The sequence below is a fragment of the Leptopilina heterotoma genome, unplaced genomic scaffold, assembly GCF_015476425.1.
Source record: "Leptopilina heterotoma isolate Lh14 unplaced genomic scaffold, ASM1547642v1 Lhet_343, whole genome shotgun sequence".
Classification (NCBI taxonomy): domain Eukaryota; kingdom Metazoa; phylum Arthropoda; class Insecta; order Hymenoptera; family Figitidae; genus Leptopilina; species Leptopilina heterotoma.
Window position 1 is genome coordinate 126,994 of NW_025111029.1, and position 14,504 is coordinate 141,497.

General features: G+C 20.9%; 1 protein-coding gene across 1 annotated transcript in view; it reads right to left on the minus strand.

Annotated features, from left to right (window-relative positions):
* LOC122505148 (ubiquitin-conjugating enzyme E2 Q2) overlaps positions 1 to 14,504 on the minus strand; it is a 31,999-nt gene that overhangs the window by 4,288 nt on the left and 13,207 nt on the right. The window contains exons 2-5 of the mRNA XM_043616622.1: positions 7,860 to 8,204; positions 7,579 to 7,738; positions 4,267 to 4,418; positions 445 to 742 (exon numbers count right to left, since the gene is read on the minus strand). Coding sequence (XP_043472557.1) covers positions 445 to 742; positions 4,267 to 4,418; positions 7,579 to 7,738; positions 7,860 to 8,204 — 955 coding nt within the window. The remainder of the gene's footprint in view (positions 1 to 444; positions 743 to 4,266; positions 4,419 to 7,578; positions 7,739 to 7,859; positions 8,205 to 14,504) is intronic.

Genomic DNA, 14,504 nt, shown 5'->3' on the forward strand with positions numbered 1-14,504 from the left:
CTTTTTTTTTGCTTTAAAATGTTCCATAGTATCATAAAATTACTGCCCTGAATTGACCAGAAAACACATAATTTTTTTGTTTTTTTTTGTTGAGAAAAATGTATATAAAAATTGTAGAACATTTTTAAAAACGGTTTATGAAGAGAATATCCAAAAGAAATTTTTGCAATAATTATAATACATTTTTTTCAATGAGTTTAAAAAAAGTATTTTTTTACCAATTAAAGAGCTGGATTCTTCATCAGAAAGTCCTCTCAAGTAATTTTTAGAAAAAAATAATTATGAAACAAGTTCATTAGGAATTTACAATTAGAAAATTAACTGAATTAGGAAAACTGTTAGGGAACAGAATGTCACAATTGGTTTTTGAATTTCGTCGAAAGGACTTTTGCAACGAGAGGATATTGTACTCGTGAAATGTGAAATAAATGAAAAGATATTTACCATTCTTTTCATGTATTTGGACAAGGGACTTGAAGGACTGCTGTGCTCGAGCGAGACTGTACTGTCCTTGTCCGCCACAGACTTTTCCGCTGCCTGTAGTACCGGGGAACTGAATTCGGGCTTTGCCTTTGACTAATGTTGCGGATATTTGCATGATGAGGGCCTCAACCGTGTAGGCCGAACTCCAGCCCTGCTTTGTCAACAGCTCCATGCATATGGCTCCTCCCAGTAGGACATATCCGCCAGAAATAATGGGGTGCACCACTCGTACAAATGGAGGCTCGAAAGGATACGTTTCCTTCAAGAAAATTAACATTATTACATTATTACATAATAATAATAATCATCGAGATATTCTGTCTTAAATCAATATTTAATCATTAATTATTATTATTGTCAACGATTTCAAATTCAAACCTTTTGAAAATCAACAACTTATAATAATTAAAGATGACCGAGTGATAAAATCATTATTTTATATTATAAGAATTTTGTTACTGTAACTTTTTCAAAATAATTTTCATCATTTCAATTCAATTATTATTTTCTACAAATTTTAACTAAAATTCTAAATCAATTTTATTTTTAATAATTTTTGAAAAAGTTCATTAGGAATTTTTAAATCTATTTGTTCACAATTCAATTTTAGGAAATTTCGATTATTCAGAAATTGTGGGTAAGAATTCCTGAAGTGGACCCCTAAATTTTTTTGGGTCGGTGAATTTTTCTCATTTTTATATGTATCGATAGCATATGATGGTATAATCGAGGATCAGCAATTATTACCCTTCTTCAATTAAATATTATTAGAAAATAACAACTTTCAATAATAATTTAAAAAACAATTCAATTAAACTTTTTCAAATAAAACTCATTCTACAGAATGAGAATTTTAATTAAAAGTATGAAAAATTCCGATTTTCAAAGATTTTAATTTGAAATCTTTTCAAAATTCAATTATTTCAAAAAAAAAATTTCCGCTATAATGCTTTTAATATTCAATTATTATCTAAAATTTTAACTCAAATTCATTTTTAAATCAATTTTTATTAGACAATAAAAAAGAGAATTCAATTATTTAAAATTTTAAATACAAAAATAATTAATTTATTGAATAATTGAATGTTTAGTAAAATTTAATTTTCATAAAGAATTCTATCAACTAATTTTTAAACAGGGTTGCCACAAATATTTAATTTTATTTTTACTCCTGATTTCCAGACAAAATATTCACTTTTTCGATGACCCTAAAGAATATTCTGATTCACTCTAAAAATTCTTAGATACTCAAAAAAATGTTCTATTACATTTATTTACAAATTTCTTTAATTTTAAAATTGTTTAAAAACATCAATAACTTCTTTAATCAATATAATCAATATAATTCAATATAATCATTATTATTTTTCCGTAGGAATTAAAATTTTTCAAAACATTTAAATTCAAACCTTTTTGAAATTCAACAACTTATAAGAATATTATTACAAAACATGAAGAAGGCGATTTAAAAAAAAAATGTAATAAAATTCGTTTTGCAAGAATTCAATTATTTAAATTAAAAAATAAATATAATTTATTGAACAATTAAATGTTTGTTAAAATTAAATTCTCATAAAGAATTTTATCAACAAATTTTTAAATAATTGAATTCTTTTGACGAATTTTAATAAAATTTTTAAGAATAATTACATTTTTCGAGGAATTGGATTAAAATTGTATAAAAAATAATTAAAATCCTGCGATGAATTTTATTATTTATGAAAATAATTAAAATTTTCCCAAGAATTTTATTAAAATTTTTCTAAAATAATTGAATTTTGGAGAAGAATTTTATTATTTATAAAGATACTTAAAATTTTGACAAGATTTTTTTTTTTAATTTTTGAACATATAATTAAATTTCTGCGAAGAATATAATAAAATTACTTTTGAAAACAATTGAATTCTTGAAAAGAACTTTGTTAAATTATCTTAACTAATTGAATTCTTGCGACGAATTTTATAAAAATCGTTTTAAATAATTCATATTTTTCGAAAAATTTTACGAAATTTTGTATATTAAATAATTGAATTCCTGTAAAAATTTTATTACTTATGAAAATAATCTAAATTATTTCGAAGAAGTTTATGAAATATTTTGTAAATAATTGAATTTCTGTGAAATTTTGCCAAAAGTTTTATTAAAATTTTTCTAAAATAATTGAATTTCGGAGAAGAATTTTATTATTTATAAAAATAATTGAAATTTTGACCAGAATTTAAAAAAAAATTTTAAACATAATTGAAGTTCTGCGAAGAATTTTTGTAACTTTTATTATTTATGAAAATAATTAAAATTTCCCTAAAATAATTGAATTTCGGAGAAGAATTTTATCATTTATAAAGATACTTGAAATTTTGACAAGAATTTTTAAAAAAAATTTTTAACATAATTGAATTTCTGTGAAGAATTTTATTATTTATATAAATAATTGAATTCTTGAAAAGAAGTTTGTTAAATTTTTCTTAAATAATTGAATTCTTGCGACGAATTTTATAAAATTTTTTTTTAATAATTGATATTTTTCGAAAAATTTTATGAAATTTTCTATTTTAAATAATTGAATTCCTTTGAAACATTTATTACTTATGAAAATAATTGAATTATTTCGAAGAAATTTATTAAAACTTTTGTAAATAATTGAATTTCTGTGAAATTTTGCCAAGAATTTTATTAAAATTTTTAAAAATAATTGAATTTCGTAGAAGTTTATTATTTATAAAGATAATTGAAATTTTGACAAGAATTTTTTTTTAGTTTTTGAACATAATTGAAATTCTGCGAAGAATATTTATAACTTTTGAAAATAATTGAATTTCTGGAATCATTTGTAACTTTTCCAAAATTCAATTTTTTCAGTATTTTTACTAAAAATTCCTGACTTCCCTAACCAATTTTACTTTCTCTGACTTTTCCCTGAATTTTCTGACCTGTGGCAACCCTATTAAATAATTAAATTCTTTCGACAAATTTTAATACAATTTGTAAGAATAATTATATTTTTCGAGGAATTTGATTAAAATTGTATGAAAAATAAGTGAAATTTTGCGATGAGTTTTATTATTATTTATGAAAATAATTAAATTCCCAAAAAATGGTATAATTTACTGAATTGAGGAAAATTTTCGAAAATTACGAATAAGAAGTATATTTTTGTCAATTTTAGGCGAAACGTGGGTGTTTTTGTCATATTTACTCTTTGATACGAAGGGGATTTTTTTTTAAAAAAAGGGTGTAGAAAAGACACAAAAAATATTTTTAAATTGTAATACAATTAATCATAAACTTGTTACTGGCGGGTTTTTGGGGTCGCTGATTACGAATCTGAAGTCGGATTTCAAAAATTAAAAATGGCGGATCCAATATGGCGCACGAGTTTTAAAAAACTGATAGAATTCATTTGAAACTCGTTACTTGGGGGTTTTTTTAATTCGTAAATATAAAAATGGTATATTTATATAACCGAAACACCCCCATTTCGCCTAAAATCGACAAAAATATATTTCTTATTCGTAAAAATGCACAGTTCCACCATTTAAATAAAAATCCCAAATGGCCCAAATATAAGCCTTAGGGAACCACCTCCTTTAACATTTAGAAACTTTATAATTAATTTTATTGAAAGTAACGTAAAATTATTGTAATAAAAAATTTAATTTTAAGCAGAAAATAATATAGTTCGCTCATTTGAAATTTTGAATGTTCTGAACTTTAGGATCATTTCTCAAGTATTTACTTTTAATAAACAATAAACTCAATAAATATCTGAAAAAAATAAATACCTTAAAAAGCATGTTGAGTAAAATACTGTCTTTTCCTTCTTTTTCTTTAAGAAGTACGAGATCATTGTGCAGAGGCGAATCAGGATCCACACACATTAGTTTAATATTCCATTCATAGAGACTGTCATTAACTAGTTCTATGCTGTACATGCCTGAAATGAAAGTGAAAAATATTATTTTTAATAGTTGGAGTAATGTGTAATTTTGTTAAAATATACGTCACTTATGAACACCCAAGTAATCTGTAAACTTTCTAAAAACTTGCAGCAAGCTTACTGGCTACTTGGGCATTATATTCAAATTCCAAAGAAAGGTCCCTGAGAAGCAAACAATTTTAGGTTATGTTTGTAATTTTTAAAATGAAAACACAAAAATATAAATCGCCAATTTTTAAGTATTCGTTGCATCAAAACTAATTAATAAAAACTGTCTTTAGTTTTATGTAATTAAACAGAAAATTTTAATTAAGCTAAAAATAACACAAACATAACCTTAAAATTCCTTGTTTCTTAGGTACCTTTCATCAAAGCGCGTGAAATTTAATTTTTCTTTTTCTTTTAATAGAAAATTATGTTGTTGGTCTTGACTGTCCGTCATATTCTTCCTTAATTTCTACATATATCTTATATTTACAAAATAAAAATAGTTCCTATGTTGAATACTCTTTTTTAAGAATCACTCACATTCCTTTAAAAATTCGTAATTTATTTTCGATCAAATAAATTTTTGTTGATAAAAATAAAATTTGATTGTAAAAAGTGAAATTTAAGATTAAAACATTTAATTTGGGTTTAAAAGTTCAAAAAATGGGTTTTAACATTAACAGGCGTGGCACTCAGTAATTAATTTTTTAAAAAAGTAGAAAAAAGTATCTTTCAGACTGAAAAAAACAGTAAAAAAGTGGCTATCGAAAAATTAAATTTGACGACAAAAAAACTCATTTCACTCGATTCACAAAATCCACAAAAAATTTGATTCTGTATTTCCCCGATTTTCACAGAAAATATTCACTTTTTTTCTTATTCTGGTAATAATTTCAATTAAAAAATTTTTATGAAAGTCAATTATTTTCCAAACTTTTAGTTAGAATTCTTCAAAAATTCAATTAAATTTAAAAATAATGTTTAAAAGTAAACAAAATAAATTTTTTTAAGTATAAAATTTACTTCAATTAAATTTAACAAAAATTTATAATTAATTGTAAATTTAAATAAATTATCTTAAATCTTTACTTATATATTATTTACTTTATATTTATATTTATATTAACTTAATATTCAATTACAATCTACGATATTAACTGATATTCATTTTTTAATCAATTCTTATTAGAAATTTCTACAAAAATTCAATTATTTAAATACAGAAAATAAATAATTGATAGAATAATTGATTATTTCTTAAAATTTAATACTTATAAAGAATTTTATGAAAAAATTTTGAAAATAATTGATTTCTTACGAAAAAAGTTAATAAAACTTGAAAATAATTACATTTTTCAAGGAATTCATTTCAAATTGTGAAAATAATTAACTTCTTTCTAAGATTTTTATTAAAATATTTTAAATAATTGATTTCTTTCGTAACATTTTCTTGAAAATTGGATTTCAAAATTCCTGCGAAAATTATATTATTTATGATAATAATAATCGTTTATTTTTTTCCGTTGTTGTAATTTGTTAAAGTTTTTTAAATCGATTATCGGAAGAGTAGTAAATGAAACACTTGTATCATTTGTATCATTTACTACTCTTCCGATAATCGATTTAAGAAACTTTAACAAATTGTATTATTTATGATATTAATTGGATTTTTGCGTTCAACTTTTATTAATTTTTTTCTAAAATTGAAAATATTTCAATTTCAGCGAAGAATTTTATTATTTGTGAAAGTAATTGTATTATTGTTTCTAAATATTGTATAAAAATTTTTGAAAATAATTTAATTTTTATAATTTAATTGTTTTAAAGATAATAAAATTCTTTCTTGCGACAAATTTTATTAAAAGTTTTTAAAAAATTGAAATCTTTCGAGAAATTTAATTAAAATGGCATTGCATGTTGTTATTAATGAAAATAATTTTGTTGAATTATTTATTTAAATTTTTTTGAAAACAATTGAATTGTTGCGAATAATTTGATCACAATATTTGAAAATAATTAAATACTTTTGAAGAATTTAATTAAAATTCTATTACAAAAAATATAATTCTTATAAAGAATTTTAAGAAAATTTTTAAAAATAATATATTTTTGTGAAGAATGTTATTAAATTTTTTTTAAATAAATGAATTACTATACGAACAATTTTATTATTATGAAAATAATTGAATTCTTCTTAAAAATTTCATAAAAAATTTTCAAAATAATTGAATTGTATCAAAGAATTTTATTAAAATTTTTGAAAATAATTCAATTTTTTATTATGAAAATAATTGAATTTCTACGAAGAATTTATTGTTTATGACAATAATTGATTGACAATAATTGATTTTTTACGAAGAATTTTATTAAAATTTAATTATAATTGAATTTTTTTAAAAGCATTTAAAATAATTTAAAATAATTGAATTCTTAAAAATTTTATTAAAGGTTGTCAAAATAATTGAATTGTTTCAAAGAATTTTCTTAAAATTTTTGATAATAATTGAATTCATTAGAAGCGTTTGATTAACATTTTTTAAAATAATCGAATTTTATTAAATTTTTTTTAATTATTGCCTTGAAAATTGTATTTCAAATAATTGAATTCCAGTAAAAATTTGATTATTTATAATAATTGAATTTTTGCTTTGAATTTAAATTATTTTTTTCTAATGTAATTCAATTCTTTTGGGAAATTTTATTAAAATATTAGATATTGAAAATATTTGAATTTCAGCGAATAAATTGATTATTTTTTGAAAAGAATTGAATTCTTGCAAAAGATTTTCCAAAAATTTTTAAAATAATTGAATTGTTTCAAAATATTTTATAAAAATTTGTTAATTCTTTTTTAGAAGAATGTTTATTAAAATTTGTAAGAATAATTTGTTTGTTTCAACTATTAGCGGCTGTAGTCTAAATTAGTCTAAATTTTCAACAAAAAAAAGTAGCTTTTGTTGTCACTTTAAAAAAAGTATCCAAATAGTGTCCAATCGTGAAAAAAGTAGTAAATAGTAGATTTTAGTAGATGAGTGCAAAGCCTGCAGGTTTTTCCAGACTAAAAAAAAATTCCATGACAATTCCAGGTTTTCCATGACCGCATCAGCCCTAATTTAATCAAAAACTGCAAAATAAAAAAAATTACAGTAAACAAAAAAAAATATTGTACCTTTTTTAAAGCTATCACTTCGATAGATATCGCGCAATTCTTTCATAAGTCTATCTGTAGCTTGAACGCTGCCAGAAACGGAACCCTTTAAGTAATCTTGTCTCTGGTTTTGTCTCAACCTCTCTAAAGTCGCTAGGTGTTCCAACGCCATTTCTTCTCCCTTTGAAAGAAAGAAAAAAACAATATTAATATATTTATCGTTCAAAAAAAAAAAAAAAAAAAAAAAAAAAAAAAAAAAATTAGTTTAATTTTTGTACCTAATAAAAAAAGGAAGAACATACTTTGCTTTTAGCGTTGGTCTCGCCTTCATCCATATCGAGGTGAAGGTCTTCCTCGGCTTCACTTTCTTCGTCATCGTCAAGGTCTTCAGTGTCCTCCGCTTCCATCCTCTGTGGCACCGAAGCTGTCGCTCCCAAACGAAGGGGATCCAAAGCTGTTCTAAGACGTTCAACGTCTGGTGGTTCTGGTAGGGAATGTAGGCGGCACAATTCTTTCAAAAGTATTCCTACCTGGTTAATGACGTGATTGTCACGTCCAGTCGTGTTGCTCAATATTTGAACCGCATTCGTGACACTGGTTTCCTCAGATTCGGCGAACCACACTGGCGGGGTTGAAGGATAAGTTTCCTAAAAAATAAAAGTGATGATAACTTCACATTGACTTCATTTTACTTATTAATTTTACAATATTTGTAACAAAGGGACAATTCAATTAATTTACAAAAATAGTTCAAATATTTTTGTTATCCTTTTTATCATCAAAAATTTATTTATTTATTAATAAATTTCATTTATTTTATTTATTAATTTTACAATATTTATAAAAAAAAACCGTTAAATTAATTTACAACAATAATTAAAATATTTTCCTTATCCTCTTTATCATCAAAAAATATTTTCTAAGAATAATGAAAAAGAAATAAAAAGACCTGACATCACGATTTCTTAGAAATAGAATTCATAATCAAAAAAATAAAATTTTAAGAGATTTGTACTTTTTAGGAACCTGAAATTAGAAATTTATTTATTTCTTCTTCATTTAAAAATTTTATTCCAATTACTTTGCGTTATTATTAAAAATAATGAAAATAATTTTAAAAATACTAAAGATATAAAGATTTTAAATGTAAAATTTAATTTTCCAATTTTTATTGCCATCAGTAATTTAAAAAAATATTTTCAATAAACAATATTTCGTTCATTTGAACGTTAAAAACTTGAGAATCATATAGAGACATAAATATTCTTCATTGGTAATTTGTATATTGTATTTATGTTCTGCAATTGTACTTGTTTTTGAAAAAACAAATTTTTAAAAAATCTAAAATATAAAAAAAATTATATACAGTGACCTTTTTATTAAAAAAAAAGGTGAAAAAAGTATGAATTATTTTTTAAAAATAGTTGACAGGAAAGTGACAAAAAATCGCATAAAATAAAGTTGTATGCAAAATAAGCAAATAAGCAAATTTTTCAAAAATATTTTTATTAAATTTTCAAATTATTTCAATTATTTTAAAAAATGTTCATGAAAAGCTAATAATAAATTCAATTACAAAAATTTTTAATAAAATTCTTTGAAAAAATTCAGATTCAATAATTTTTTAAACTTTTAATTAAATTTTTAAGAAGAATTCAATTATTTTTAAAAATGTTAATTAAATGCTTCTAAAGAATTTAAATATTTAAAGATTTTTTTAAATTCTTCGCAAAAATTCAATGATTTTCATTAATAACAAAAAACTTCGAAGGAATTCAATAATTTTTATAATTAGCAACATTTCAAATTATTTTTATATTGATACAATTCTTTAAAAAAATTCAATTATTTTCAATACAATTTTAATTTTTATAAAAAAAAGTTTAATTATTTTCAAAAGAATACAATTGTTATCAAAAATTTTAATAAAATTCTTTGAAACAATTCAATTATTTTGAAAAATTTTAATAAAATTTCTCCAAAGAATTCAATTATATTAGAAAAAAATTAATATAATTCAAAGCAAAAATTCAATTATCATAAATAATCAAATTTTTATTGGAATTTAATTTGAAATACAATTTTCAAGAAAATAATTCAAAAAAATTCAATTGTTAAAAACAAATTTAATAAAATTCGATGATTTTAAAAAATGTTAATCAAATGCTTCTAATGAATTCAATTCTTATCAAAAATTGTAAGAAAATTCTTCGAAACAATTCAATAATTTTGATAACCTTTAATAAAATTTTTAAGAATTCAATTATTTTAAAAAATGTAAATTAGATGCTTCCAAACAATTCAATTATAATTAAATTTTAATAAAATTCTTCTCAAGAAATCAATTATTATCATAAATAATAAATTCTTCGTGGGAATTCAATTATTTTCATAATAAAACAATTGAATTATTTTCAAAGATTTTAATAAATTTCTGTGCTAAAATTAAATTATTTTGAAAGTTTCTAATAAAATTTTTAAGAAGAATTCAATTATTTTCAAAAATATTCAATTATTTTTAAAAATGTTGATAAAATTATTTGAAAAAAAATTCAATTATTTGGAAAATTTTTATTAAAATTTTTAAGAATAATTCAATTATTTTAAATAATTTTAATAAAATTCTTTGTAGAAATTAAATTATTTGCAAAAGAATTCAATTATTTTTTAAAATCTTAATAAAATGCCTTCAGAAAATAACAAAATTCAATGCAATTTTTTTTCAATTACATTCTAAGCAAAATTTCAATTAATTTTCTGATTAATAAAATTCTTCACAATAATTCAGTCATCTTTAGTACAATTTTAAATAAATTTCTGAAAAGAATTTAATTATTTTTAAAAATTTGTAGAAAATTATATACAGGAATAAAATAAGTTTAGATTCAAAATTATAAAAGTAACAAAAATATTATAATAATTTCAATAATTAAAAATTTTTTTAAAAATATTTATATCAAAATAATATTCTTTTCATTTAAACGTCAAGAATATTTTTAAAAATAATTTATTTACTTAAGTTTGGACGGAAATATTATATATAAATATATAATATTTATATCAAACGAATATTTTGCTCATTTAAAAGTTTAGAATTTTTGAAAGATGTCAAAATAATTCAATTCTTGCGACGAATTTTATTAAAAGTGTTGAATATAATTAAACTGTTTCTAAGAATTTCATTCAAATTTTTGAAAAAAATTAAATTCTAATAAACAAATTTATCAACATTTTTGAATATAATTGAATTCTTTAAAGAAATTTTATTAAAATTGTGTTGAAAATAATTCAATTCTTGCATCGAATTTAATTAAATTTTTTTTAAATTAAATGAATTTTTTCGAATTATTTTCTTGAAAATTGGATTTCAAAATTCTTGTAAAAATTTGATTATTTATTAATTGAATTTTTGCTTTGAATTTTATAAAAATTTCTTCAATTATTGTTTGTAAGAAGAATTTTATTAAAATTTAATTATTAAACAGAAAAATCTATTTTTGAATTTTTTTTCTAAATATTATAATTTTTATGCATAAAATATATAATTCATAAAAATCGCATTTAGTTTATCATCAAGTTTTGCTAAATTGTTCCTAAAAAATATTAAAAAATACATAAATTAAAGTTTTAATTTATTGAATTTGAAATTGATTGTGATTAAAATATGAAATTTATATTGTTCAAAATTTGTAGAAATTGCAATTTAAATTTAAGCTTAATTAAAAATAAGATGAATCGAAAGTTCAGAGATTAAAAATGTCGAGGAATTAAATTCAAAGTGAACCAAGATTACAATCGGTGAAAGTTTAAAAAAAAATTAAAATTATGGTTTATTAAAACATACATTAATTGAAAATTTTTAGAATTTAAACTGTTAATTAAAAATATTTCAAAAATTTACAAAATAGATGAAAAAGGTGAAAAAGTTTCAGTCTGTAATCCATGGATTTAAATTAAAAAAAAAAAAAAAAAAAAAAAAAAAATCTTTTGCGGATCATTTAAAAAAATATATCCCAAAATGATAAACGACAGGAAAAAGGTTAAATTTTTTAAAGCGAATTTATCAAAAGTCAATACGCAAATATTAAAAATCTTAGACATCTCCTTCCGTTTTCATAACCATGCAAACTTTACTTTACGAAACGAATCGTACACTTGGTCTTATCTCGTTGAATTACCGTACTTTTTCCAATTCTACTATTATAAGAACGTTATTTAATTCCTCAGTCTTACCTAAGAACTACTAAATTTAAATTCCCTCGTAACTCGGAATTAACAATCTATCTCTCTCTCTCTCAAAAAAAAAAAAAAAAAAAAAAATAATGAAAAATATCAAAATTGTTCCAATGATTCAACGAATAATAACAAAATTTTACTACCGGATTCAAATAATCCTTTTTCAAAATAATAACAAACAATAATAGATTTTCTTTATTTACTCTCAAAGATTTCTTTTTTAGTTCACAATCGTTCAAGTATGTATTCAGCCAATAATTTATATTTACAAACAAGATTGCATAACACTTCAATTAATAGATTTCTTGACATTTCCAATAAATACAGAGTTGACTATCGGTATAATACCGTTGAATATTTTCAATATGTCAATTTATTAGCATTATATTATTATGAATACACACATTTCAGACTCTGAATATTTTTCACGTTCATTATTTTGGATTTTTCAAATCTCACTTTTTTTCTAAATATGTAAAATCATCAACTTCGAGAAAAATACAACGAATAATATACGATAACATTAAAAAAGAAATTTAAATTATTCTTCTAATAAAACATGATAATTTTTTTAAATAACTTTTTTTTAATAGTTGACAATGTTTTTAAAGAGGTAAGAACTTTATGCTTTACTAAGTACATTTTTTTAATGTTTCAATGTTTTATCTAAAATTAGAGATACTGCAACAATGAGCACAAAAACAGTTCTTAATAATTGTAAATTCATATTTACACCCAGGGCTGATAAAAATCATGATTTTTTTAAAAATTCAAAACAATACAATTTTTTTATTTAAATCATTTTTTTATACTATTTTTTAAATATTTTAAATATTTTAATTATTTTAAGCAGTTCGTTTTTTTAATATTAAAAATTATAAAATTAATAATAATAATAATAAGATGGCTGCAAAATTTTATTTTCAGAATTCTCTGACATTTCCTGACTAAGTTTTTGGTTTCCCTGATTAATAAATTTTTAAATTATTTAATATTCTGCATTGATAATTAAAAATTTAATAATGCTTTTTAAGTAACAATTTTATTTATTATAAAGAAAAAGTTTATTATTTTTTATTAGTTATTATCATTTTTTCTCATCTATTGTAATACAATTGGTTTTATTAATTTATATTTATTTGTTGATATATTTATAGAGCCAATTGTATTACAATAGATAAAAAAAATGATAATAACTAATAAAAAATAATAAATTACCGTTTCTTGCTTTTTCGAACATTTTTCAAAAATTTATAAAAAAAATAAAAATTAAAAAGTTTGTTAAATATGTAAGAGGATTTCATTCTTTGAACACTTTAAAAGAGGAACATAATGGACCGACTCGAAAAAAAATTTCCTATAGATTTTATATTAAATTTAAGAAAAATAGTTGTTTTCCTATTTAAAATATATGGAAAATTTGAGGGGCTTGGAGGCACGGGTTAATATTAGTTTATTACCAAAAAAAAAGCAAGGGTATGTATTTTTTTTCAATAAACTTTAATCCTGGGGGATGAGAGCATAAAAAATTTCGACTTTTTTTTGGACCACCCTATTATTGAAGCACAGATGACAATAATTATTTTTAAAAAAATTTTTAACATTTCAATGGTTTTTAGGATTTCAAAAATTTCTTAAAATCTCAAAATACCGCGAATTTTCAAAACCCAAAAACCAGACCTTTTCTAAATGTCCCTGACTTTTCCAGGTTTCCCAGATTCTGTAGCAACCCTGTAATTATTATTTACTAGAATTTTTAACTAAAATTCTTCTTTAAATCAATTATTTTTAATAATTTCTGAAAAAGTCCTTTGAGAATTTTCCAATCCATTTGTTACAATTCAATTTTACAAAAAATTTCAATTATTCGGAAATTCTTCAATTAAAAAGAAATTAGAAAATTAAAACATCAAATAATTTCAAAAAAAAATTAAATTAACCATTTTCAAAAAAATTAATTCTACAGAAATGTTAGTTAAAAGTATGAAAAATTCCGATTTTCAAAGATTTTAATTTGAAGCCCTTTCAAAATTTAATTTTAATTATTTAAACAGAAGAAAAATAATTTATTGAATAATTGAATGTTTGTTAACATTGAATTCTCATAAAGAATTTTATCAACAAATTCTTAAATAATTGAATTCTTTAAACGAATTTTAATAAAATTTTTAAGAATAATTGCATTTCTCGAGGCAGATTAAAATTGTATTAAAAATAATATTAAAATTCTCCGATGAGTTTTATTATTTATGAATATAATTAAATAGTTGCAAAGAAATCTATTATTTATGAAAATAATGGAATTATTGCGAAGAAATTTTTTAAAAATTGGTAAATAATTGAATTCCTGTGAAATTTTTATTATTTGGGTGAAAATTTGTGAAGTGGGCCACGGATTTCCCAATGTTTGCAATTTCTGTAATAAACTTTATAAAAATAAAGTACAAGTAGAGAAACAAACAGTCACCAAGTTTTATTTAAAAATATTTATTTACTTTTTTAAAACAATTTAATTTTACTGTAACATTTTTTTAAAACTTTTATATCTTCGAACTGGATTGTCGGATTTTGATGAAAATTTTTGTACACAATTAATGAAGATTTGTGCTATTTAAAAAAATTATTTCATTGTTAAAAAAATGATTTATTGTAAAAAATAATTGTTAATAATAAATGAATAAATAATTGTGTTCTGCATGTCTTTCGTACAT